At 38.9% G+C, this 27,531-nt stretch overlaps 5 protein-coding genes across 5 annotated transcripts; 3 read left to right on the top strand and 2 right to left on the bottom strand.

Moving 5' to 3' along the window:
• Window positions 1-4,084: 4,084 nt before the first annotated feature.
• Window positions 4,085-5,350, top strand: BDF20DRAFT_902067 (uncharacterized protein). Its single transcript, XM_053082845.1, has 2 exons — window positions 4,085-4,227; window positions 4,319-5,350. Exons 1-2 carry the CDS (start codon window positions 4,188-4,190, stop codon window positions 5,194-5,196), a joined length of 918 nt encoding a protein of 305 aa, XP_052930790.1. The 5' UTR covers window positions 4,085-4,187; the 3' UTR covers window positions 5,197-5,350.
• Window positions 5,351-5,460: 110 nt separating this feature from the next.
• BDF20DRAFT_902069 (nucleotide-diphospho-sugar transferase) lies at window positions 5,461-6,652 on the top strand. Its single transcript, XM_053082846.1, has 3 exons — window positions 5,461-5,576; window positions 5,661-6,549; window positions 6,628-6,652. The coding sequence occupies exons 1-2, from the start codon at window positions 5,567-5,569 to the stop codon at window positions 6,473-6,475; spliced, it is 825 nt and encodes a 274-aa protein (XP_052930791.1). The 5' UTR covers window positions 5,461-5,566; the 3' UTR covers window positions 6,476-6,549; window positions 6,628-6,652.
• An 11,113-nt stretch (window positions 6,653-17,765) lies between these two features.
• On the bottom strand, window positions 17,766-18,957 carry BDF20DRAFT_902095 (nucleotide-diphospho-sugar transferase). The gene is made up of 3 exons (XM_053082847.1): window positions 18,842-18,957; window positions 17,869-18,757; window positions 17,766-17,790 (listed from the first exon to the last, which is right to left on the bottom strand). Exons 1-2 carry the CDS (start codon window positions 18,849-18,851, stop codon window positions 17,943-17,945), a joined length of 825 nt encoding a protein of 274 aa, XP_052930792.1. The 5' UTR covers window positions 18,852-18,957; the 3' UTR covers window positions 17,766-17,790; window positions 17,869-17,942.
• Window positions 18,958-19,220: 263 nt separating this feature from the next.
• BDF20DRAFT_917826 (uncharacterized protein) lies at window positions 19,221-20,220 on the bottom strand (the record flags this gene model as incomplete). Its single annotated transcript, XM_053084615.1, has 2 exons — window positions 19,221-20,098; window positions 20,190-20,220. 2 exons carry the CDS (start codon window positions 20,218-20,220, stop codon window positions 19,221-19,223), a joined length of 909 nt encoding a protein of 302 aa, XP_052930793.1.
• A 3,680-nt stretch (window positions 20,221-23,900) lies between these two features.
• On the top strand, window positions 23,901-26,794 carry BDF20DRAFT_840426 (fungal-specific transcription factor domain-containing protein; the record flags this gene model as incomplete). Its single annotated transcript, XM_053079385.1, has 3 exons — window positions 23,901-24,002; window positions 24,091-24,124; window positions 24,198-26,794. 3 exons carry the CDS (start codon window positions 23,901-23,903, stop codon window positions 26,792-26,794), a joined length of 2,733 nt encoding a protein of 910 aa, XP_052930794.1.
• Window positions 26,795-27,531: the final 737 nt, after the last annotated feature.

Here is a 27,531-nt window from a genome sequence, read left to right on the forward strand (position 1 = left end):
AGTGATGCTATTAAGGTCGAACAGCAATATCAACCACAGTCCAGTTCAAAGAAGAGAAAGGCTGACACTCAAGAACTTCCAAAAAAGCCAATTAAAGGAACCACTGCTTATCATTACGTGAAATTCATGGAAGTTGTAATGGATACGTTGGACAGACTGGACATGAAAGGCTATTTTATCGTAATGGATAATTGCAGGATCCACCATGCGCAATTCGTTATCGATACTATCAACAAACGCGGCTACAAACCGCTATTCATGCCCCCTTACTCACCATTTTTGAACCCAATTGAAGAATGCTGGGCAAAAATCAAAGCAGGCATCAGAAGGAATCCTCTTCAAAAAGGTGATGAGCTCTCTCCACGTATCAGCGAAGCAATCAAAACAGTTACGCCCGATGATTGTCTTGGATGGGTAAGGCACGCTGAGAGTTTCTGGGAGAGATGTTTACAGAAGGAAGTAGGGCTACGATGAACGATAATGTTATTTTCACATATGCTTTCAGAATTAATATTGACGTCTAAAATGTAAAAAGATCTACAATAAAATCCTACTTCGTCTAAAATCAAAAGTCTATAGTCCACTAAAAAAAAAGAAACGTCCCAATTAAGGTACCGACTTCATCCACAAAATTTTCAAAATCGTCTCTTATGAAACCTAAAATACTGTATATACTTTTTAAGTTTTAACTTCAGCTTTAACAACATGATTAATCGTGGTGGCTGGTCGGATTTTGCTGGTCCGGATTTTGCTGGTCCGACCCCAACGAAAAGTGATGTAATTTTTCTATTTTCACAGTCCGTCTCACGCCTCGTCGTTTTGAAAACTTCTTCATTCTTCTCCATCTGCACATCTGGGAATCATGGTTTTCCGAACATAGTATGGCCGTAAACTGTCGCCTTTCACTGCACCTTCTAATCTGCGTGCACTTGTTCCAGCTAAATGATAAGTGCCACCACTATTTACTTTAATCACTGTCATCGGTCCTATTCACATATCTGAAAATTTTGTTTCTTTGTAAAGATTTTCCATCAACACCTGGTTCACCAAGTTTATAAAATCGCTGATGATGAATTGTCAAAACATAAGGGGTCTTTTTTTTGTCTTCTGATACTTGTTTTATTTCGAGTCTTGAATTCTTTATTGTTGAGCTTATTTCTTCAATTCTCTTCGTTACTTCTTCAGCTATTTCTCCTTCTAGAAAATCACATCGCGGTGCTGGCCATATCAAGGGTGTTTGTAAATCAAACCCAAATAACAGCTTAGCGGGAGTATAACCAGTAGTAACATTCACCAGACTTCTTATTGCCATTAATGCTGTTGGTATCATATCATCCCAGTCTTTAAGATCTCCGTGATCACGTACGAGTTTAGCTATCACATGAACTAATGTTTGGTTTAATCTTTCACTTAAACCATTGGTTTGTGGGTCGAAAACTATTAGTAGTGATATGTCGACATCTAACCTTCTTGAGGAAATGACCGAAATAAGTAGATGTAAAGTTCGATCCTCTGTCAGTTAGTCGAAATTGAGGTACACCATAAGACTGAACAATATTATTATACAGAAATTCTTCAGTTGTTTGTTCTGTAATGTCCTTAACGGCTTGAGCAATTGGCCACTTTGTAAGAGAATCGACGGCAACTAGTATATACTTATTTCCTTTTTTAGATTCGATCACTGGCCCTACTGCGTCGCATCCCACCATATGGAACGGTCTTTTTGCTACTTGAATTGGTCTTCCAGGGTTCGTTCTTCTGGCCTCAGGCTTTTTTCTTCTTTGACAAGTCTCACAACATTGGAGAATTTCTCTCACTTTCTTGATCAAGCCTCGTGCGTAGAACCTTGACTTAATTTTGTACCATGTGTTGTTAATTACAGTATGACCTTCTTCATATACTTTTCTACTTATTTCATCTATATTGCCTTGATGGAGAATTTCCAATGATTCTGTTTGTCGTTCTGTTGGTTTTCTGTAAAGTCTCTTATTGAAAACTAGGTGAGAATCTGCCATTGATTCTCATTTGGTTTTCACTGCCGCTGGCAGTCTGGAGGGTATGTCTTCTTTGTTATCAATTGTACTATAGTTATGTATTCTGCGTAATCCATGGTTCATAAATGTGTCAAGGTAGTGAGATATTATGTTAGTTAAAAATTTCTTTTTTTTTTCTGGAGTTACGGCATGACGATGCATCCAGGGCATCTTTTTGAAGTTATAATTTCGCTTCAAAGCTTTCAAATGATTGTCGACAGTAAGGTTGCAAGGGGTTATTTTCAGGTCTTACTTCATATCACTGTGCCGATCTTTTTTTTAGAAGCAATAGGCATGCCTATTGTCCATCTTTCATACAGGAGACTATTGAAAAAACCATTGAGGCATTAGAAGAAAAGTTGTTAACCGACAGCAAAAAAAGTTGGCCATCTCGAAACGGAGCGGCAGGTATTCAAAGCTAAGACGTAATGTAAATCATAGGCTCTTGCATTCCCTTGCAGCAAGTCAATGAAACACAGGATAACTCCTCATTTGCTCTCATGCTACTCTTTGTCGCAAACAACATATTAAATGGTCAGGTATTTATAACATTAGCTATTCTCATCATTCCTTCCTTTGTTGTGCTCTTTCTTTCCTTATACTCCAGTATACGGCTCTTTTTACCCCTTTTATGAAAACTGCTTACATACTATTCTTCTGTGTTTCGGTGCTTGTCAATGGCGTATTCCTTTGGGACATTGATAAGACTGACCCGCAATGCCAGGGAAGAATAACTGTTCCTGGAATAGTCAACGTTCAACAGAGTTCATTCTTTAATGGTGGACGAAGGGTCGATAACCTATCGCAAGTTTGCCAATGCCGGTTGGCAGCATCTGGTAGTATTTTGCCACCAAAAGTAAATTCCATTTCTTGTATTGCTAAGGATGGTAAAAAGTATCGGTATGACGGTGGCAGAATGATGGTTGAATCGAAATATTAGACGAATATTTGATCACAAGGCATTATCAGAGATCTTTCAACACTCATACTCTTTTATCGCAACATTATTAACTTAAGATTAATCAATATCCTTCGTTGCAATTCTATATTAACCTAAAATTGAATAAAACAGATAATATTATGTTCTGGATCGGAATATGGACCTACGGAAAAGTTGGGATGGTTAGATGAATTCATTTTCTTCTTAAAGCTACACATTGAAATGCGTTCTATTTTTGGGAAACAGAAAAGAAATTCGCTGATAAGCAAAATGAGAAATGTTAGCATTGAGTCTGTAACGAAATGTAGGAGCTCGCCGCCGTAGTCTTTCTATTATCTGCAATCATCTATCTGCATTTGCTTACAGCAAAAGTAGCAAATGAATTTGATTCGCAAATCTAGGTCCCCACGCATTAAAAAAAGTAGACATCAAGCCGCCATTATACGATGTACATTATGAATATTTGAAAGAAGCAAGTTGGATAAGTTATTCATTTGAGTGCTCTTGAGCTATTTTATTTCTTTTCCTCAGGTTATAAGGTCACTATCAGCATTCCAAGTTAACTTTTTTGTCGTATTCAGTCCATTTCTATATCGTAATTTATCTTAAACAAGTACTATATTTTAACCAAACCTGTAGTTGTTACTATTTCAATGCTCGTGTGCCATCTTTTAGAAAGAGAAATCAACTTATTGGAGCTTGTAAAAAGGTATAAAGTCGGGTTATCACCTAAGTCTGACGCATACCTTTTTGAGATTTGACAGTGAAGATTAGGCTACAGTAGTCTCCAAATAGTGCCTTTAGAAAGAGCGTTGGAAATTATATTTAGATCAAATCTTTACAAAATTATAGGCTATTTTTCTCCTCGATAAAAGATGGTTGAAAATTACGCCATAATCGATCTTTCTTGTATACACAAAAGCTCAACTCACAATCTTATAGATTGATCTTCACATATTTATGAGAAACGAAAGCTGATATACTGCAAAGATATTGCTACATTGCCAAAAAAGTTTATCAACGAATGGCACACGCGTAAATGAGCTGTATATGTAGAATACCCAAGTTTCTTATAGCCAATAGACTACTATCTTTAGGTTCCTCTCTCCTATTACAATATAAGCAAATTTGAAGCTCCTAATTTAGCTCCCATCGTCCTTTTTCCACAACAACAAAAGAATTTTAATCGTTCAAAAAGTCTTAAAAGAGGCAGCATGACGAGAATGGCAGTTGAAGAAAAGCCCAGCAACGAGAGTAGATTCAATTCCTGTGTACAAGGAGAAAAAGGGAAATAAAAAGAGAGCTCCTTTGATTAACGATACATTCTTGTTGTCCCCACAAACAGATTTTACTACTACGACAACTCGCCCATTTGTTCGCTCTACATCGACTACTGGGGCCGATATTGGGGAATTACAGCAGAACATCAGTCTCGCCGAAAATGAACTAAACAAATTAAAGCTCGAGTTAGATCAAACACGAAAGCAGGCGAAACAAGCTGAAGCGAATGCGCAAGAAAGTGGTCGCACCAACCGCTCATTGAAAACCGAACTACAAACGCTCACTGACATGAGCAATCGAAAAGACAGACAAGCTGAAAACTCAAAAGCAACCGCTTTTTTCTTCGAGGGACAAGTGAAAAAATATATGGATGAAATCGAAACGGCTCGCCAAGGCATGAGCCATCTCAAAGTTCTCGATGAGCAGCTTCAACAAGCAAAAATTGAACAGGGTGACCTTGAGAAGCAGCTTACACAGGATTGCATAAGAACAAAAGAGCAGCTAAAGGCCATGCAAGAAGCGCATAACAAAACGAAGGAAGAAATAAAGTCAAAAATAAACGAAGCTTATGCAGAGCTGGAGAAAGCATCGTTGGAAACGATGCGACTGCAGGAAGAACTACAGCAGCAATTAGAAGCCGAAATGTTGCAAGGTGCTGATTTTCAAACGCTAGAAAAGGAGTACCGCCTATTAGAACAGAAACAAATGGACAGTGTAAAAGCGGTCCATGATGAGGTCAGCCATTTGTGCAGAAAGATTGAACAATCAGAAACGTCGATAACGTCGCATGAAGAAAGCATGATTATGGTAAAAGAAGAAATGGATCGAATCGTAAGACGTTTGCGGGCTATTGATCAATTAGACACAGCAACAGCGACAATGGATACCACCAATGCTTTTGCTCCAGCAGACAGTAACGGTACAAAGACAGGCACTGAATAACGCAATTACTTTTTTCCATAACAGATACATCTTTGTTTCATTTGCTTATGTAAACAATATACCTTTTCCTCAAAAAATAAAGCCTCTTTTGCATAGCGATTACTGTCATTCATGATTTGTCTCAGCCTACAAGGGTAGGCTACCGAAAGGGTATTCTTTTGAGATGTTTACTTAGAGCAGGGCACTTACGTTCGATTTGGTTGCTCCTGAGAAGTGGCATTCTCTTTGTTCATCGTTTGAAAGTCAGCTTCAAGCGCCTTTTCCTCTTCCTCATGTATCTCTGGTTTTATGTCTTTTTAACACTGACTTTTTTGAAATGAAGCTTCCTGTGTCTTTCCGACGCTCTCCATTACAATTTAACTAACAAAATATGGTCAAAGGTAATCAAAAATTGCAGCTATTTCAAAAATGACTTAAACCGCTCTTGTACTGTTTGGTGAAATATTGATATAACTTTGAATTAGTATTGATATTGGGTGCTGGGTATGGCACTCGTTTACAACGTGACCTTCAATTGTCCGCCGAATACAGGCATTTATTAGGGGTGCCTAAAGCATTATTACCTCTAGGTGGTCGCGATGCCCTCATTACACATTGGCTTGAGCTTTTTGAAGCTCACGGATTAAAACAAGCAAAAGATATTTTTGTAATAACCAATGAAGCCTGTTATGACTCAATCAAGCAATGGGCAACGCGACATTCCGTTCCTTTAGATCATATCGTCAGTGACGGCACAACATCAAACGAGAATAGACTAGGTGCTGTGCCTGATATCATGTTTGCTGTCAAACATTTTCATTTACTGCAAAATGATGTGCTGGTTGTGGGAGGCGATACTTTGTTTTTGCATGATTTCAGCCTCTCTCACTTTTTGGACACCTTTGAGGAAAAAAATAAAACCAGCAACGGCCGACCACTCTGTTTAGTCACCACCTATGAAGTCAGCGATGCCGATGTACATAAATTTGGTATTGTTGGGACGGATGAAAAGGGTGCAATCAGCAGTTTCCTTGAAAAGCCAGATCCATCTTCTACTACAAACCGCTCTGCATGTCCCTGCTTTTACTTATTCCATAGACAAGCTTTACCTATCATAGACGAGTTCATCCAACAATGTCAAAAAAGCAATGCACCTAAGGAGGCTTACGATGCCACTGGAAAGTGTTTAGCTTATTTATATCCTCGTTTCCCTATACAAACAATGCCGATCTCTGGTCGTATTGATGTGGGTGGTTTACAATCTTATATAGACGCAAATAGATATTTTGATTCGTTGTAACCATCAGTATATTGAAGAAATAAATTAACAAATGGCATTTAAATTGCTGTATTGATTAGAGTATGCAACAAAAGGTATTACAGTGTTTTAACGTCGTTGCAATATTTATTGAGCAATCTGCATTTTAATGTAAAAAATCTACAATTTTATAGGAATAGTTTGCGTATAACTTTAGACGGATTGAATCACCAGTTCATAAGACCGGGCTCTTTCTGTAAGTATTTTTAGCAGAGTGTTTCTGCTACCTACTCCAATCCAGGCAATCATGAAGCATAATTCTCTCATACGCTTTTTGAATTTGAAGCGGTAATCCATCTCCCATCTGCAGCGAACTGCGTTAAATATTGCTTTTGATCCTTGATCAGTGTTGTGTCCAACATCAGGTTACGCGTAGATTATTACATAATGCTAAAATAAGAGACTGCAGGTCCTTATAATGATTGGTATAATCTTAAGTGTTAGCTTTGTCAGAACAATTCTTATCGATCCAGAAGAACATTTCATCTGTATATACATCCGAGACAACATCATATGAGTAATTGGCTTGATTTAGAAATAAGATAATATAGTATTTGAGTTTATTACAAATTAGATAACTTTATTTTGCAGATCAAACAATATACATATATCTTATCTATTCAAGCTATTATCTAACTCGTTGATCCACTACTTTAACTCTTTACAGTCTGACAAGATTCATAAGGCTGAAACGTAGACATCGGCAGAATTAAGGATTAGTTTATCCTGTCCGTCACACTAGTTATAATGAAACTGCTGAAGTACGGGTTAAAGGAACCTTTAGTTAGATCAACCCACTTACCTCCTGTTACCGATCCAATCGGTCAAGGCACCGCTATAGCATGATGAACCGTGCTGTAACAATTGGGTATGTCTTTTCTTCTATCATTAGGTCATCTTCTGTTCAAGGGTCCCGATAGAAAAAGTTTTTTACAATATCCACAAATATAAATAGAAGTACTTTTTTCCTACATGGTTCTTGTCTTCATTTTTTATCTGAATATTCCATTAATAAAAGAAGATAACTTAATCTTCACATATTTCCTTTTTGTTTTCTTTCTATTGTGATTTAATTCTACCTTATACAACAATTGTGGAGGTAGTCCAAAGTAAGTTGGGCTTGCCCGCTGCGCTAGCAAATCCCACATAAAGAGTAAGAGACAACCGCTAACCTATCCATATATGACCAACCGATCTTATCCAGAAAGTAGTAACTCATCCAAAAGTTTAATCGGTATAGTTTTTAAAAGCAACCACACTTCGCCTGGTTAGAATTAGTTATAGATACATGGGTAACTACTAAGTTGTCTCTTACTCTTTATATGGGATTTGCTAGCGCAGCTGGCAAAGCCCAACCTACTTTCGGACTACCTCCTAAACAAATTACTTAAAAGATATAAAAGAGTGTTGTATCCAACAGCATATTTCTCTTGGATTATTACTGATATATCTGTAAATCTTATCAATTAGAATTATAATAGGCTAAGTTAAGTAGCGAGACTATCGAAAAATGTTCATCCTTTTTATTTCAAATTAACATTTGGGTCTCTTTTATATCTTTTGAAATAAGTAATTTGTTCAGAGGAAAGGGCATGTCTGAGACCTTGTTAATAAGTATGGGACGGATACGGAAATATATGTATTGTTGTTTAGGTGAATAATTACATATATTTGGTTTAGGTGATTATGGAGACATCATAGAGGGTAAAAAGTAAAGATGAAATGTTTTATATAGTATAACAATACAGATTCAAAAAGAAAACCATCTCCCAAAAAAAAAAAGGGCAAATACTAAAAAGGAAAAAAACCTTACTAAACTTGGACTGTTAAATAGCTACACGTGAGGTCAACGGCCATGTCCGATGAATCAAAATGTTGCCGAAGCGAAGGCTGAAAATGTGGTAACGCACCCACCCTCTTCATGGACACAACACTTAAAGAACTTATTCAAATAGCCATTGGAATTTATACCCTCCCGAAAAATAAAATAAAATTGAACTACCTCATATAACGTGACTTTGAAAGATATGGGGAAGAAATAGATCAAAATCTTTCAGCCTTCGCTTCGGCAACATTTTGAATTAGTGTCCCGAAATTTTACAGTCAGAAGTGTCCGAATAATTTCTGAAAATAGTGGTATTGATTACCAGTAAGGTTGAAGTGTACCCTGTTGAAATCTTATTGGTCTCAGTGTGCATGGAAGGCAGTAAATCTGAATACCCAAGTTGTCGAAACGAAGGCTGAAAATGTGATACATGCTCTCTGAGCCACGCTTTATTTTCCTTTTTTGATGATAATAAAATGTTTTCCCTTTCTTCCCTATATCTTCTAAGCTAAGCTATATTACTATTCAATTTTATTTTTTTTTTTATTTTATTTTTTTTTTTTTGTGGGAGGGAAATGATAACTATGAATGATAATGTAATACTAATAAATTTGTTGGTTAACCGAAAAAGCGGTACCAGGGTCGGGTATGTATCACATTTTCAGCCTTCGTTTCGTTAACTTGGGTATTGGTTGTCGTACCTAAACGAATCCCCGTTGACTCCACTTCGGCTTCCAATGTGATACGTTTCTCCGGAGAAGAAAAAATTGAATTGTTAATTTTGGTGCTAGTTGCAGTTTGAGAGGACGGTTTGTAGTAGTAGTTTTCGAAAGTATTTGAGTTTAGACTCCAGTTTGCATGTTTCTTCACATCTTGTATAGAATGTCCTAGTTCCACTGCCTTTGTACTTGCTGCTGCCCGTACCGAGTGTGCTTGGTATTCTTTTATGTTAATTCCTGCCAATTCCATGGCCGATTTTACCCAGTTTGCAACAGTAGTTGGTTTTACTGAAGTGGGTGTTTTGTTATTAGAGTCAATGTACGCTAGGAATAAGGTATGATTTTCAGCTAAGTTTTGTCTCATACTAGCTGTCTTTGTAATGAATTTATAAGTCGTCTTGACCGGGCACAATTCGTCATCCTCAATGCTTCCCAATGTAATAGATTTTACTTGGCTTTCCTTTGGCATTCTTGTATGAATACGAATATTTGAGGTCATTCCAACTTGCTTGAAAGTAATATCACGATATTGTAGTCGACCTATATCGGATCTTGGACGCCACATGGTTGCTATGCACAGTAATAAAATTGTTTTCAATTGCAGTTGATCAAGACTGAGCTCAGCTGTTGGTGATAAATGCTCTTTAATGTAGTCTACTAGCCTATGTATATCCCATGTTGTTGATTGTTGTTCCGTAGGGATTCGAACTTCCAAATTCCGTTTAGCTGCGAAAAATTCTTTGATTAATGGTTGTTCGGCGATTGGTGGTTTGTCACTATGGATTACGGAGAAAACCGAGGCGATTGAAGATCTCAAAGTATTCAAGTGTGTACTACTATAATCCTTATAGTCTAATAAAAATTTCACCACGGTTTTTTCATCGTATTTCAGTGGTTCGTACACAGGTTGTTGTAGTTGACACCATGAAATCCATAGATTCCATCCATAGTCGTTTGTTTTGTGAGTTGATTTTCTAGTTTTTGCGTTCAAAAAACTGAGCATTTCCTCTGTCACGCCATTCTGTAACCTGTAGTCGTTGATAACAGCCAAGCGGCTATTGTCCATCTTTGATTCAACTTCCACAGTATCGGTGGTTGTACATGCTTCATTCTCATGATCATTGGAAACCAAAATTGGCTGGGCCACCACGGTGTTATCAATACTGCCTGTTTCAATTTCTGTTGCTTGATCTTCTTCAACACTTGTGGAATTAATTTCCATGGTGGGTATAAGTACATTCCTTTGGCTAACCATATTTGACTCATGGCATCTGTTGCTGCTGCTGTGGGGTCTGGTGTTAGACTCCAATAAGTTGATAATTGGTTGTTGTGGCGAGCTGCAAATGCGTCGATCTTCAAAGGTCCCCACTGCTGTTGTATGTAGTTGAACATCTTCCTCGGAATTGTTGATTCGTATAAAGGTTTCTTGCGTCTGCTCAACTGGTCGGCTTGGGTATTCAAGATCCCCGGGATGTGTTGATAAATGACCTGTATGTTGTCTTTGTTGCATAAGTCTTGAATTTGAATTGCTAGATCCTGTAGAATCATTGATGTTGTCCCTCCAGATTTTGTTGTGTATTTCAATGCTGTTTTGTTGTCTGAGTAAATTTTTATGATTGAGTTTTCGCATCTTTGTGCGTGGTACTGTAGCGCAAACAAGATCGTCTTCAGCTCTCGCACGTTTATTGACTGCTGTTCCTCGTCTTGATTCCAAAACCCTGATGCTGTTATCAGGTCTGAGCTGACTCCCCATCCACTGTTCGATGCGTCCACGTGTATTATTGTTTTTGGATTGGCTGCTGGAATCTTCTGGATTGGTAATCCGTTCTTCTGAGTTATATGAGTCTCCCACCAACGTAATTCCTGTATGCTGGTGTTTGATATATGGCAAGTTGCTTCCCAATTCTGATGTGTCAAGTGTAATGTCTTCGATAAGTCCCTTTGGAGGTGCCTGATGTGTAGTAGAGCTTCGCCTATCGCCGGTATCATCGATGTCATCTTCCCAAGCAGACCCGCTATCCAACGGCATGTTCTCCTTGGGGTTGTTAACATCTGTCTGATTCTCCTCACTAAGTTGGCAATCTTCAATGTTGGTACTGATATAATCATCGTCTTGCTGTTGAACGAGAACCCGAGAAACTCTTGAGTCTTTGATGGGGTGAGGATACTTTTCTTGTAGTTTATAATAAAACCCAGCTTCTCTAAATGAAGTCTCACCTTCATTGTCAATTGGTTCATTTCTTGTTTCGCTTTTGACAAAATGCAGATGTCGTCTAGGTAGTATATTATTCGCATGCCTTCCTTTCTGAGCGGTTCGATAGCGTATCGCATTATTTTGGAGAATATTCTCGGAGCTACACTTAGACCGAATGCGAGTGACTTGTATCGGTAAACGACATCTTCGTTTTCGAAACTTAGAAAATCTTTGGAATCGTCGTGAATAGGAACTACTACGTACGCATCTTTTAAATCTATTTTGCAAATATAATCGTCTTTTTCGAGTAATTCGCGTAAAGCCGGGACTCCTTCCATCTTGAAATGTTCTACTTGTATGAAAGAATTTGGTTTTTGACAATCTAGAATCGGTCTTCTCTTTGTTTTCTCTTGTATTGTAAAGAATCTCGAGAGGAATCGTCGATCTTGTGCGGGTGATTTTCTATTATGCCTCCATGTAAAAATTTTTGAACTGCTTCGTTTATATGAAATTGATCTTCGATCATTGTCTGTTTTTTCTGGTTCTTCCACGGAGTCGGATTCTTTATGAATTGGATCCTGTAACCAAGCTGAATCACCGATAAGGGCCATGGGTGATTTGTGATTGTCTTCCAATAACTCAGAAAATTTTGAAGTCGACCGCCCGGGGGTATGCCATCTGATGGAATGGTGTAATTCGATGTCGCTAATTGTTGTTGTAATTGTTGTGGTGCTGATAATTCCTTGATTTGTGATACTTGTACCCATTTTTGCGTTATTGTTGACTGGGAGGTCTCGTGGTTGTGTGGTCTGTTGATGTTGTACTGTGAGAATTGTAGGGGAGATTGTTGCTGTTGTCGGAGGTTGGGTTCCCCCGTCCCCTTCCTCCAAAATAGTTTTTTGGTCCTCCTCGGCCAAAATAGCCACGTCCTCCTCCTCGATGGTTGTTCCAACTTGAGGAATTTGAATATCCTCCTCGACCTCGTCCATTGGAAGGGTTGGTGATAGCTGCTCTAAGTATTCGTTGTTGATAGTTGGCTTTGTGGTACATGGCAATAAATTCGTCATCAAAAGCTTCTCGTTTGCTACCCGAATCTTTTGTTTCCAAGTGTTTAAGACTGGGGGGTAATTTAAGTGCTCTAATGGCGTATTCTTTAGCGTCTTCATCATGCTGTTTAGCTTGAAACCAGGCATGAGTCGCGAGTCTTCTGGCACTTTCGATGGCCTCGTCCAAGATTTGGAGTGCTTCTGTTGTTGAGATTTCTCCCGCTTTAAGAACTGAGAGTTGTTCGAAGATTTCAGTTGCTGCTCTTCCGTGTAATCTACTGATTTCTGCTCCTTTGTAGTGAGCGTTAACGACTTGAGTCGTGTCCACAGTGTAATGTTTGAGCTTTGGAATGAAGGATTTATTAATCTCCTCTGCGATAGTCCACTCGTCGTGGTGGTACTTGGTAAGGTCACGCTTGTAGCATTTAAAATTATCTTGATGTTGTTGCTTCGTAATTTCGTCCAAAGAGGAAGAGATTCCCAGTGGTAACTCTCGCTCCTCTCTTGCTTGTTGATTTTCGGTTTTGTTCGGCCGTTTTAACGCGTCGAAGTAATTCGATGACTTCAGCTTCAGTAAATGTTCTTGGTTCATTATTGGTAATAGGATCAGTCATAGTTTGTCCACGATGCGCGGCTTAGAAAGATATAGGGAAGAAAGGGAAAACATTTTATTATCATCAAAAAAGGAAAATAAAAGCGTGGCTCAGAGAGCATGTATCACATTGGAAGCCGAAGTGGAGTCAACGGGGATTCGTTTAGGTACGACAACCAATTGTTTTTCAGATTGTTAAAGCGAATTGGAGGTCAGAACATGACTTGCAGCCAACTATTGAAATGACTATTGTTTTCTTTATTAGAGTGCCAATCGAAAATGTCTTTGATAATCCAACTTGTAAACGTGCGTAAATCGAGCAATAGCATATGGAAATAATATTTATTGCAGCGGTATAATATCTTCTTCTGATGTTGCTAAAGCTGTATATGACAAATTTCTGAACTATTTGAAAAATATGAAAAATGAAGGTTCGCTTTATTCTCGAGCCACTTTTTGCAATATATTCATGTTGAGATGCATAGTAATATTATGAACAGGAACGGGGTATTGTGGCTTAAATAAAATGCATGAGATAATGGACAACTTGTCAGTATAAGGGAGCAGCCATACCATTCTCTTGGACACCTGCTAACTCATTTATTGTCTGTTTATAAAACGAAAGAGAGCCCTGATTCGGATCCTTTTTCTTTGGATGTGTGCATTATGAAAGGCAGAATCCTTTCAGATGGATAATTCTCCGTTCACAAATGGAATATGTTTCCAAACCCAAGTCTCTATGTTTTCCGTGGACCAGCGGGCATTAAGGAAATATTTGGAACCCTATAAGAGCGTCTTTCGCTTATTTGCTTTCAAGATGTCCATAATAAATACACTATCATATAGACAGAGTCTTATTCATCCCTTTTGCTGCTTAAACATTTCGTTACTACCAAGTTGCTATAAGCTCCAAAGGGTGGAATGTAGTCTGTTGCAATTGAAAGAAGCAATCAAATTTTGAAATAGACCGTTTCCCGAAGCCTGAAAAAAAAAAAACCACAAAATGGTGGCGACATTCCGTTAATAAATAAAAGCCTATTTATAATCGTCTCAAGCCCTTTCATCTATAAATAAGAGCCTTTTGACTTTCGATTTTGACGAATATTCTGTTCATCATTTTCAAACATCAACTTACTGAAATAAAGTACATCCTTTCATTTTACTATGGTTCGCTTTACATCTATTGCACTCTCAGCGTTGCTGGTCGTCACAAGCGTACATGCAAGAGGTCGTGTTGTGATGCCTCCTTCTCATCATCATCATGGCTCCCATCATGGTCATAATATACATCCTTTCCCTCCTCCCAACCCTATTGATCCTGGTAACCGTCCTTTCCCTCCTCCTAATCCTATTGATCCTGGTAACCGTCCTTTCCCTCCTCCTCCCGTACCTCAACCTCCTGGTACATGTACTGGTTATGGATTAAATAACGATGCTGTAAGTATTGAAGGAAAAAGAAAAAAGATTATCCTATTTGTCATGAAATGCCATTTCATCTATTAACATAATGTCTACTACAGTTCAGCCATTTCAATGCCATCTTCTTTGGTAATTTCGAAACGGGTGGTGGTTCTGATATCATGGGCCCTCTCGCTGTTGGTGGCAATTTTACTGCTCCCAATTCTGTTGTTAACGCCAACAACGGCTCTAACTGTGATGACAATCCTTCCTCCATCGGTTCTATGGGTCTTGTTGTTGGGGGAACTGCCATTACTTCCGATACACAAGTCCACGGTAACGCTTTGATCGCCGGTGGTGGCACCCTGGGCCAAATTAGAGAGTCAGAAGCCGGCTTTCAAGTGACTAACCAACTTGGCACCGGCGATTTCGATTTCTTTGCCGTTCGAGAAGCCGCCCTAGATAACAATGAAGGCTATGCTTATATGGATCCTACTGCTATCATCGAACCTAACGGTGCATTTACTCAATTCAGATCCGATCCTGACTACGAGGTTATCACTTTTGGCCAATGTGGGGGGATGCAATGTAGTCCTGACCCCAATACGGAATCAGACCCTTCCAATATTCTTTTAGGCGCAGGTAATTGGAACGGTTTCCTACCTATTGATCCCAATAAGACATATGTTTTTAATGTAAGTAAAAGAACACTGTTGATCATTTGATGCCATTCGTCCATATGCCTCTTTTAACGCCTCCTTTTCCACAATACATAGATTCCTGTCATCAATCGTGGCACCCTCACCCTTCGAACCAATAACCCTCTTGATAGTCTCAATCCTTGTCAAGTTGTTTGGAACATTTACCCTGTTGACGACCGAGGCATCTACCTGCGTGATGGTGAAATCACCGTTTACCGTGCCACTACTTCTCAGTTGGGTGGTTTGACCATGGCCCCTGAAGGTAAGCCAATCTTCTGCAAGAGACATGTATAAAATAAGAAAAAATTAAAAAAAGCCTAATAACTCCATTCTCTCTTCTATTTGTAGCCCACATTATTGATGGTTCTACAGGTAACTTTGCTGGTACCGTCGTAGGTAGGGACTATACTTGGTTCAACTTGGGTGCCGGTGTTGAAATCCACGATTACCACGCTATTGGCGGCACCTGCGATGCCTTCCAAGGATGTAATCCCCACCCAGATCATAATGCCAATGATTGTACCAATACATTGACAACTACCTCTACTGCTACTACTACGCAAGTAGTCCCTATTACCACCACATCGGAAGTTTTCATTCCTACTACCACTACGCAAGTAGTCCCTATTACCACTACATCGGAAGTGGTCATTCCTACTACCACCACAGAAATAGTACCTACCACCACCACAGAAATAGTACCTACCACCACCACAGAAATAGTACCTACCACCACTACGCAAGTAGTCCCTATTACCACTACATTTGAAGTGGTCATTCCTACTACCACCACAGAAATAGTACCTACCATCACTACGCAAGTAGTCCCTATTACCACTACATCGGAAGTGGTCATTCCTACTACCACCACAGAAATAGTACCTACCACCACTACGCAAGTAGTTCCTATTACCACTACATCAGAAGTGGTCATTCCTACAACCACCACAGAAATAGTACCTACAACCACCACAGAAATAATACCTACCACCACCACAGAAATAGTACCTACTACCACTACGCAAGTAGTCCCTATTACCACTACATCGGAAGTGGTCATTCCTACAACCACCACAGAAATAGTACCTACTACTACAACAGATACTACTACAATAATTACATCAACAACAGTAACCACAACAGCCATTGAAACATCTCTCCCTGTCCCACGTTATAATCAAAATAGTGGTACTTGTTATAGTTCAGACGCTCAAGGGCCCAAAACATTTGCTAGAATTTTAAATCTTAGAAACAATGTAGTGATAACACCTAATGAATGTTATTATGATTGTTTGGGATCTAGTAATTTCCCAAACACGTATCCATGGTATTTTGCATTAAGTAATAATGTAACTATGTCAAGTCCCACTCTTAATGTTGCCGGTGGTTATGTATGTTTTTGTTTTGCAACCTTACCTGATAATCTTGCAACAGGGTGTGTTAATGGTTATGGTGATTTTCAACAAGCTCTAACATGGTTATATACAGTTCCAAATTAGTTGCAAATATTATTCATTAACTTATTTAAAAATATTAAAAAATAAAAAAATAAAAATGTTCGCCATTCTACTACAACTATTCCAATAATTTCCACGACTACAAATACAGTAACAACAACAGCTACAGATTTACCAGCTCTTCGTTATGATTCTAATGGTTCTTATAGAAATATGGACCATGTTTCTAATCCTGGAAGATTTGTAGCTTCTGAAATAATGGGTATAGATAGTTGTTACTATTACTGTATTCAAAAACCAAAATGTAATTTCATTTGGGTTAGCTAATGGTGTTCCTATTGATACTGGAGTTGGTAGGATTCAAACTACATCAGGTTATGCATGCTATTGTTATTCAACAGTCCCAATGTGTTGTATAAGGTAGAATTAAATCACAATAGAAAGAAAACAAAAAGGAAATATGTGAAGATTAAGTTATCTTCTTTTATTAATGGAATATTCAGATAAAGAATGAAGACAAGAACCATGTAGGAAAAAAGTACTTCTATTTATATTTGTGGATATTGTAAAAAACTTTTTCTATCGGGACCCTTGAACAGAAGATGACCTAATGATAGAAGAAAAGACATACCCAATTGTTACAGCACGGTTCATCATGCTATAGCGGTGCCTTGACCGATTGGATCGGTAACAGGAGGTAAGTGGGTTGATCTAACTAAAGGTTCCTTTAACCCGTACTTCAGCAGTTTCATTATAACTAGTGTGACGGACAGGATAAACTAATCCTTAATTCTGCCGATGTCTACGTTTCAGCCTTATGAATCTTGTCAGACTGTAAAGAGTTAAAGTAGTGGATCAACGAGTTAGATAATAGCTTGAATAGATAAGATATATGTATATTGTTTGATCTGCAAAATAAAGTTATCTAATTTGTAATAAACTCAAATACTATATTATCTTATTTCTAAATCAAGCCAATTACTCATATGATGTTGTCTCGGATGTATATACAGATGAAATGTTCTTCTGGATCGATAAGAATTGTTCTGACAAAGCTAACACTTAAGATTATACCAATCATTATAAGGACCTGCAGTCTCTTATTTTAGCATTATGTAATAATCTACGCGTAACCTGATGTTGGACACAACACTGATCAAGGATCAAAAGCAATATTTAACGCAGTTCGCTGCAGATGGGAGATGGATTACCGCTTCAAATTCAAAAAGCGTATGAGAGAATTATGCTTCATGATTGCCTGGATTGGAGTAGGTAGCAGAAACACTCTGCTAAAAATACTTACAGAAAGAGCCCGGTCTTATGAACTGGTGATTCAATCCGTCTAAAGTTATACGCAAACTATTCCTATAAAATTGTAGATTTTTTACATTAAAATGCAGATTGCTCAATAAATATTGCAACGACGTTAAAACACTGTAATACCTTTTGTTGCATACTCTAATCAATACAGCAATTTAAATGCCATTTGTTAATTTATTTCTTCAATATACTGATGGTTACAACGAATCAAAATATCTATTTGCGTCTATATAAGATTGTAAACCACCCACATCAATACGACCAGAGATCGGCATTGTTTGTATAGGGAAACGAGGATATAAATAAGCTAAACACTTTCCAGTGGCATCGTAAGCCTCCTTAGGTGCATTGCTTTTTTGACATTGTTGGATGAACTCGTCTATGATAGGTAAAGCTTGTCTATGGAATAAGTAAAAGCAGGGACATGCAGAGCGGTTTGTAGTAGAAGATGGATCTGGCTTTTCAAGGAAACTGCTGATTGCACCCTTTTCATCCGTCCCAACAATACCAAATTTATGTACATCGGCATCGCTGACTTCATAGGTGGTGACTAAACAGAGTGGTCGGCCGTTGCTGGTTTTATTTTTTTCCTCAAAGGTGTCCAAAAAGTGAGAGAGGCTGAAATCATGCAAAAACAAAGTATCGCCTCCCACAACCAGCACATCATTTTGCAGTAAATGAAAATGTTTGACAGCAAACATGATATCAGGCACAGCACCTAGTCTATTCTCGTTTGATGTTGTGCCGTCACTGACGATATGATCTAAAGGAACGGAATGTCGCGTTGCCCATTGCTTGATTGAGTCATAACAGGCTTCATTGGTTATTACAAAAATATCTTTTGCTTGTTTTAATCCGTGAGCTTCAAAAAGCTCAAGCCAATGTGTAATGAGGGCATCGCGACCACCTAGAGGTAATAATGCTTTAGGCACCCCTAATAAATGCCTGTATTCGGCGGACAATTGAAGGTCACGTTGTAAACGAGTGCCATACCCAGCACCCAATATCAATACTAATTCAAAGTTATATCAATATTTCACCAAACAGTACAAGAGCGGTTTAAGTCATTTTTGAAATAGCTGCAATTTTTGATTACCTTTGACCATATTTTGTTAGTTAAATTGTAATGGAGAGCGTCGGAAAGACACAGGAAGCTTCATTTCAAAAAAGTCAGTGTTAAAAAGACATAAAACCAGAGATACATGAGGAAGAGGAAAAGGCGCTTGAAGCTGACTTTCAAACGATGAACAAAGAGAATGCCACTTCTCAGGAGCAACCAAATCGAACGTAAGTGCCCTGCTCTAAGTAAACATCTCAAAAGAATACCCTTTCGGTAGCCTACCCTTGTAGGCTGAGACAAATCATGAATGACAGTAATCGCTATGCAAAAGAGGCTTTATTTTTTGAGGAAAAGGTATATTGTTTACATAAGCAAATGAAACAAAGATGTATCTGTTATGGAAAAAGTAATTGCGTTATTCAGTGCCTGTCTTTGTACCGTTACTGTCTGCTGGAGCAAAAGCATTGGTGGTATCCATTGTCGCTGTTGCTGTGTCTAATTGATCAATAGCCCGCAAACGTCTTACGATTCGATCCATTTCTTCTTTTACCATAATCATGCTTTCTTCATGCGACGTTATCGACGTTTCTGATTGTTCAATCTTTCTGCACAAATGGCTGACCTCATCATGGACCGCTTTTACACTGTCCATTTGTTTCTGTTCTAATAGGCGGTACTCCTTTTCTAGCGTTTGAAAATCAGCACCTTGCAACATTTCGGCTTCTAATTGCTGCTGTAGTTCTTCCTGCAGTCGCATCGTTTCCAACGATGCTTTCTCCAGCTCTGCATAAGCTTCGTTTATTTTTGACTTTATTTCTTCCTTCGTTTTGTTATGCGCTTCTTGCATGGCCTTTAGCTGCTCTTTTGTTCTTATGCAATCCTGTGTAAGCTGCTTCTCAAGGTCACCCTGTTCAATTTTTGCTTGTTGAAGCTGCTCATCGAGAACTTTGAGATGGCTCATGCCTTGGCGAGCCGTTTCGATTTCATCCATATATTTTTTCACTTGTCCCTCGAAGAAAAAAGCGGTTGCTTTTGAGTTTTCAGCTTGTCTGTCTTTTCGATTGCTCATGTCAGTGAGCGTTTGTAGTTCGGTTTTCAATGAGCGGTTGGTGCGACCACTTTCTTGCGCATTCGCTTCAGCTTGTTTCGCCTGCTTTCGTGTTTGATCTAACTCGAGCTTTAATTTGTTTAGTTCATTTTCGGCGAGACTGATGTTCTGCTGTAATTCCCCAATATCGGCCCCAGTAGTCGATGTAGAGCGAACAAATGGGCGAGTTGTCGTAGTAGTAAAATCTGTTTGTGGGGACAACAAGAATGTATCGTTAATCAAAGGAGCTCTCTTTTTATTTCCCTTTTTCTCCTTGTACACAGGAATTGAATCTACTCTCGTTGCTGGGCTTTTCTTCAACTGCCATTCTCGTCATGCTGCCTCTTTTAAGACTTTTTGAACGATTAAAATTCTTTTGTTGTTGTGGAAAAAGGACGATGGGAGCTAAATTAGGAGCTTCAAATTTGCTTATATTGTAATAGGAGAGAGGAACCTAAAGATAGTAGTCTATTGGCTATAAGAAACTTGGGTATTCTACATATACAGCTCATTTACGCGTGTGCCATTCGTTGATAAACTTTTTTGGCAATGTAGCAATATCTTTGCAGTATATCAGCTTTCGTTTCTCATAAATATGTGAAGATCAATCTATAAGATTGTGAGTTGAGCTTTTGTGTATACAAGAAAGATCGATTATGGCGTAATTTTCAACCATCTTTTATCGAGGAGAAAAATAGCCTATAATTTTGTAAAGATTTGATCTAAATATAATTTCCAACGCTCTTTCTAAAGGCACTATTTGGAGACTACTGTAGCCTAATCTTCACTGTCAAATCTCAAAAAGGTATGCGTCAGACTTAGGTGATAACCCGACTTTATACCTTTTTACAAGCTCCAATAAGTTGATTTCTCTTTCTAAAAGATGGCACACGAGCATTGAAATAGTAACAACTACAGGTTTGGTTAAAATATAGTACTTGTTTAAGATAAATTACGATATAGAAATGGACTGAATACGACAAAAAAGTTAACTTGGAATGCTGATAGTGACCTTATAACCTGAGGAAAAGAAATAAAATAGCTCAAGAGCACTCAAATGAATAACTTATCCAACTTGCTTCTTTCAAATATTCATAATGTACATCGTATAATGGCGGCTTGATGTCTACTTTTTTTAATGCGTGGGGACCTAGATTTGCGAATCAAATTCATTTGCTACTTTTGCTGTAAGCAAATGCAGATAGATGATTGCAGATAATAGAAAGACTACGGCGGCGAGCTCCTACATTTCGTTACAGACTCAATGCTAACATTTCTCATTTTGCTTATCAGCGAATTTCTTTTCTGTTTCCCAAAAATAGAACGCATTTCAATGTGTAGCTTTAAGAAGAAAATGAATTCATCTAACCATCCCAACTTTTCCGTAGGTCCATATTCCGATCCAGAACATAATATTATCTGTTTTATTCAATTTTAGGTTAATATAGAATTGCAACGAAGGATATTGATTAATCTTAAGTTAATAATGTTGCGATAAAAGAGTATGAGTGTTGAAAGATCTCTGATAATGCCTTGTGATCAAATATTCGTCTAATATTTCGATTCAACCATCATTCTGCCACCGTCATACCGATACTTTTTACCATCCTTAGCAATACAAGAAATGGAATTTACTTTTGGTGGCAAAATACTACCAGATGCTGCCAACCGGCATTGGCAAACTTGCGATAGGTTATCGACCCTTCGTCCACCATTAAAGAATGAACTCTGTTGAACGTTGACTATTCCAGGAACAGTTATTCTTCCCTGGCATTGCGGGTCAGTCTTATCAATGTCCCAAAGGAATACGCCATTGACAAGCACCGAAACACAGAAGAATAGTATGTAAGCAGTTTTCATAAAAGGGGTAAAAAGAGCCGTATACTGGAGTATAAGGAAAGAAAGAGCACAACAAAGGAAGGAATGATGAGAATAGCTAATGTTATAAATACCTGACCATTTAATATGTTGTTTGCGACAAAGAGTAGCATGAGAGCAAATGAGGAGTTATCCTGTGTTTCATTGACTTGCTGCAAGGGAATGCAAGAGCCTATGATTTACATTACGTCTTAGCTTTGAATACCTGCCGCTCCGTTTCGAGATGGCCAACTTTTTTTGCTGTCGGTTAACAACTTTTCTTCTAATGCCTCAATGGTTTTTTCAATAGTCTCCTGTATGAAAGATGGACAATAGGCATGCCTATTGCTTCTAAAAAAAAGATCGGCACAGTGATATGAAGTAAGACCTGAAAATAACCCCTTGCAACCTTACTGTCGACAATCATTTGAAAGCTTTGAAGCGAAATTATAACTTCAAAAAGATGCCCTGGATGCATCGTCATGCCGTAACTCCAGAAAAAAAAAAGAAATTTTTAACTAACATAATATCTCACTACCTTGACACATTTATGAACCATGGATTACGCAGAATACATAACTATAGTACAATTGATAACAAAGAAGACATACCCTCCAGACTGCCAGCGGCAGTGAAAACCAAATGAGACTCAATGGCAGATGCTTACCTAGTTTTCAATAAAAGACTTTACAGAAAACCAACAGAACGACAAACAGAATCATTAGAAATTCTCCATCAAGGCAATATAGATGAAATAAGTAGAAAAGTATATGAAGAAGGTCATACTGTAATTAACAACACATGGTACAAAATTAAGTCAAGGTTCTACGCACGAGGCTTGATCAAGAAAGTGAGAGAAATTCTCCAATGTTGTGAGACTTGTCAAAGAAGAAAGAAGCCTGAGGCCAGAAGAACTAACCCTGTGCTACCATGGTGGTAAAGAAGCTACAGCAAGAACTATCCAAGCCTGTGACATAGTGCCATTCGAACCTATGAATTGTAAACAAAAAGAAAAGAGTTCTACAAGTCAACGTCTATTGATAAATATCTTGAGTAAAAGAGGGGGGCAAGTAGTTACTCCATCTTTCCAATGACACGAATAAGCGTAAAAAAAGTACGACGATCGAATAACCGAGACTATTCTATTAGCAATGAGGAAATCACGAAACTCCACAGGATAATGAAGCAGGCGTAAATTTCAATGCTAGTCTTGAAACATTAGAAAGTAGTTTGGTCACTTTATTGATGTAGAAACATCATTGTACGTTATAGACATTCAATAACAGTGATACTCTTTTTAAATGAAAGAATGGAAAAATCAAGCCCGCCCAATCAACGGTGCCTGCAAAGGAGAACCCTGAAACGGAAGCATCCAATGACAATGTAATCTGCAGGGATTGGCAGATTTAAGGGTCCATTGTCAGGGCGCCCTCGAAGTGTCACGGAACGGAAGAAAGAAAAGTTTCCCAAATGGAGTGATATGCTTTTTTTTTCATAGGGAAGAAAAAGAACTATACATTATTTAAAACACAGTAAGAATGACAGTAATATTGTTTGAACTTTTTTCTCTTATGATCATTCCCACAACATACCAGCTAGCCTTTATTTGAGCAAACGATCCTTTATTGGCGGGCAAAAATGGCGGTAGACCTGACTGACTTCAAATAATAACATCTTTCAAGTTGAGTACCCTATAGCTACTCTTTGAGCTCCCCCATTTTCGCTGTGAGAGACGATGACGCTAGTGTTGAACCATCTTTTTCTTTTTGGTTGTTTTTGTCGAATAGACGCTTTTTTAGGATATTAGCTAGTTCATCACCAAGGTACAGTAATGCAAACGGAAATAGCATAAGGTTCTACCGCGGGAAGCGGTACTTTAATGCTTCGGAGCTTACATAAACGAATCATATCCATTAAGAGACATGGACCCTTTTTTTTTTTTAGACAGAAAAAAAAATTAATTCCATGTGTCTTGCAATACCCAAAAAAAAAAGAAAAAAGCAGAGAATGAGAGGCCTTTCTTTATTACAGTCCGTTCTTTCTTTCTTTCTATAAGAATTTTAATTTGTAAACTATTGCTATTACTTCCCTGCTGTATTCACAAGTTGAACGGAAACAACGCTTTTTTTGGTTAATTGACGAAAAAGAAAGATGAACACATTTCACGTTAATGAGCCCATGGTGCAACCACCAAGAGAAAAGCGGTTAAAAGTGTCAAGAGCTTGTTATACCTGTAGAGTGAAGAAAATAAAGGTGATTTTGCAGAAGCATGTTTTTTGTTGGCTACAACTGTTGACCTTGTTTTCTTGTGTGTGTGTGTGTGTGTGTGTGTGTGTTTTAGTGTGATGGTCTACAGCCGTGTATGCAGTGCAAAGGTAATTCTCGTTCACCCGTGGTTGGAGAACGACTCGAGATAGGCTAACACTTATCATTCAAATGTGTGTTTAGCCAGGAAAAGGCCTTGCTCTTTCTCAAAAGATGGCTCTCTCTTTGACAACAGCCAACAACAACAACAACAACAACAGACATCCGATGCTGCATCTCAAACTGTTCAATATACCACCCATAGCAGTGACATGCAAACATCATCTTCAGGACAACAAAGGGGACAGAAAAGATTGAGAGCTGAAGTCTCTATGACTCAGAACCTGAAGACGGAAATGATTCTCAAAGATCAAGAACAGTTTAGGATGATTTTTGAAGGGTTGGATAGACTAAGTACCTTCTGGCCAGGCGAAGGCAAAGAAGGTCGTTGGTTTGTGGACGTGAATGCTTTGTTTCTTGACCTACACACACCTGATCAACCACTGCAGCAACAGCCATCCTACACTAGTACTGTTGCTGCTGCTGCATCGCTCGATATCCATTCTCATCTTTTAAATCTGTTCTTTCGCCATCACTATGTTATCTTTCCTATGCTTCCCAAGACGATTTTTTACCGTTCGTTGAAAAATCGAGAAAACAACCATTTGATCAGTCAATTACTTTTATACAGCATTTACTGCAACGCAGCCCATTACTCGAATGAAGATAAGAACGAAGCTAACAACTACTTTGATAAAGCGCAGCAGTTGCTATTTCACGAATACTTTATTCAATCGCATCCACCGACGCTCACTTGCATTATTGCTTTATGCTTACTTTCTGTTTTTGAATCAGGTCGTTATCATGCCAGCACACATTACAAAGGATCGGTCTATTTGGACATGGCCTGTCGCATGTGCTGCGATCTTCAATTGAACAAAAGAATTGTCAGCAGCCACCAGTCTTTGAATATGACACCGGATGATATTGAGTTACGGAAGCGCGTGTATTGGGCGTGTTATTGCCTGGATAAAGTGCAAAGTTTGATGTTCAAAAAGCCGATGCTACTGTTGTCTCGAGACGTCGACATTGACTATCCAGGGATTCTAGGGACAGATGAAGCGGGCGATTATGAAGTCAATGCTAGCTTTTTTGAACATATCAAATTAATGCAGCTGTGTGAGCAAGTACTTCAACTGAGGTCCGTCCACCAGGGTGGACAGCCACCGATGACGGAAGAGGACGAGCAGGCGGTTTTACATTTGGATCATCAGCTTTCTGCTTGGCTCAGGAATTTACCTCAGATGCTGCAGTGGACACCGACGGAAACGAGCCTAGAGTCCATACCCACCCATCCTCCACCGAACGGCTCTGTGGCGCATCTTCATTTAATTTATAATTGCGTCGAATTATCGCTACTGCAACCGATCGCGTACCTGTCCATGTCATCCTCCTCTTCTGCCAACGTCAATCGAAAGCGTTGTGAAACGGCCGCGACTAATCTAACGCAACTGACGTGTGCCATGTCGGAACAACCCAATTTTATATTCTCTTTTCAGCTGGTTGCAAAAGCCATCATGCTCGCTATCCGTGTGCACATGGTGGATTGTGCGAATGACAAACTGCACGTGGCTCGTCATGCGCGATTTATGTTTCAACGTTCTTTCCGATCGCTCAAGACGATCCTTCCGTACCGAGCGATCGATGGCATACAAGAGTTTAGCGCTCTGATCGAACGAACGTTAGCGGATGCGGACCATCGTCAAAGTCGATACGACAATGTTAGAACACATGTCTTGTCGCCCATTATACCCAAACCCTCGCCCCACACTTTTTCTCCACAGCATCATCCGATGGTGCCCTTTGGTCTCGCTTCACCTGCGCTAAGCACAAGCTCTTCCACACCTGCTGTCACGTCTACTTTGGCCATGCATCCTCCGTCCATTTTCTCCTCCAGCACCCCTTCGAATATCACAACGGCCACGTCATCTCCTTACATTGATTATCCTCTCCATCAGCATAGAACCCACACGATCCATCCACAGCAACAACAGCAACAACAGCAGCAACAACAACAGCAACAGCAGCATCAGCAGCAACCAACGGCAAAAGACAGCCATCTCGAGGCCACGAGCTTGGCTACGTCGACAATGGATATCTATTCTACTGTTTGGTCCAAGACGCCTTTAGGCAATGATTTTGAACAACAGTTGCAAGTGAATTCCTCGGCCAATGCTTCGTTTATGCGTCAATCAACGGAAACACAGCAACAACAACTACAGCAGCAGCAGCAGCAACAACAACAACAACAACATGAACAAGAACAATCAAACAATGCTAGTGCGAGTCAAAATGATGCAGCAGCCAATGATTTTTATACCATTTGGCAACAACAAGAACAACAACAACAACAGCAACAGCAACAGCAAGGACAGTCTGTCCAAAACCAAAATCGGTCCTCCAACAAAGAAACCAATACCTCCACGACTTCTGGTACGACAACAGAGGACAATCCGATCCAACCCTTTTTATTCACTTTACAGCAACAGCGTCGATACGGTTTAGGTGTTTATGCCTCTGCTCAACAACATCATACAGATGTTATTAGTCAACATATGCCTGGCGTCAAAGCAGCGGCCACGAATCGAGCCGTTTTACTGAACCATTTTGGACAAGTGATTGTCGCTGGATCGGACAATGCTTCATCGTCGTCTACGAGCAACAAAGGCACCAAATCATAAACCTTGTACATTATTCTTTTTTTTTTTTTTTTTTTTTTTTTTTTTTCTACATTAAAAGTATCTCTCTATTTTTATTTTTATTTTTTTTTCATGGCAAAAAAGATAGTGTGTTTTTTGCTTGTAGGCGGATTGCCAAAAGTTGTTTTTCAAATGGTCATAGGATAAATTCCATGGCCAATAGGGGCAAAGATGGGTGATACACTTGTCGATGGCACTTGAAAATGGCGGCATATGGCAATTCTTTTTACACAAAAATCAAAGGGGCCCATTAAAAGCAAGGTGCTTCTAAATACATGTAATTCATGTTATGCCAACGAGGTTGGATATAGCTTTTTCCAGGCGAGATGTTGTGTTTCTCACCCTGCTGATTCTTTGCTATACGGTGATGGTACTTGTTTTAATGCAGTGCTTTCGTTGCTGCTTGTCCTACTATTTTTACATCAACATAACATAGCTTGTGATACCTTGTTTTTGGTTTTCTGACAGGCAATGGACTCTAGTGATTACCCACAGTTCCTCTCCCTTCCCTTCTGTTTCCAAGGTATGCGCCTATCAAATTCAGTTGGCACATGAAATACAATCAATTTAGTGTCCATGGAAGGGGCTTGGAATAAGCCAAAATAATCTAAAGAGGGCAAATACACTCATGGAAAACGGGGGTTTTTTTTGTTTGGATAGGGTCAATGCGGAGTCCATCTGTCCGTCATTTGCCCATCGACTAAGCTTTCCCATTTGGA

This window comes from Mycotypha africana, assembly GCF_025528875.1.
Source record: "Mycotypha africana strain NRRL 2978 chromosome Unknown BDF20scaffold_18, whole genome shotgun sequence".
NCBI classification, from domain to species: Eukaryota; Fungi; Mucoromycota; class Mucoromycetes; order Mucorales; family Mycotyphaceae; genus Mycotypha; species Mycotypha africana.

Excerpts from the sequence above, each read along its gene's own strand:
- BDF20DRAFT_902067 (XM_053082845.1), top strand. The coding sequence starts at position 4,188 with ATGACGAGAATGGCAGTTGAAGAAAAGCCCAGCAACGAGA. Across the intron at positions 4,228-4,318 it reads AGAAAAGCCCAGCAACGAGA|ATTTTACTACTACGACAACT; the intron begins GTAGATTCAATT and ends CCCCACAAACAG.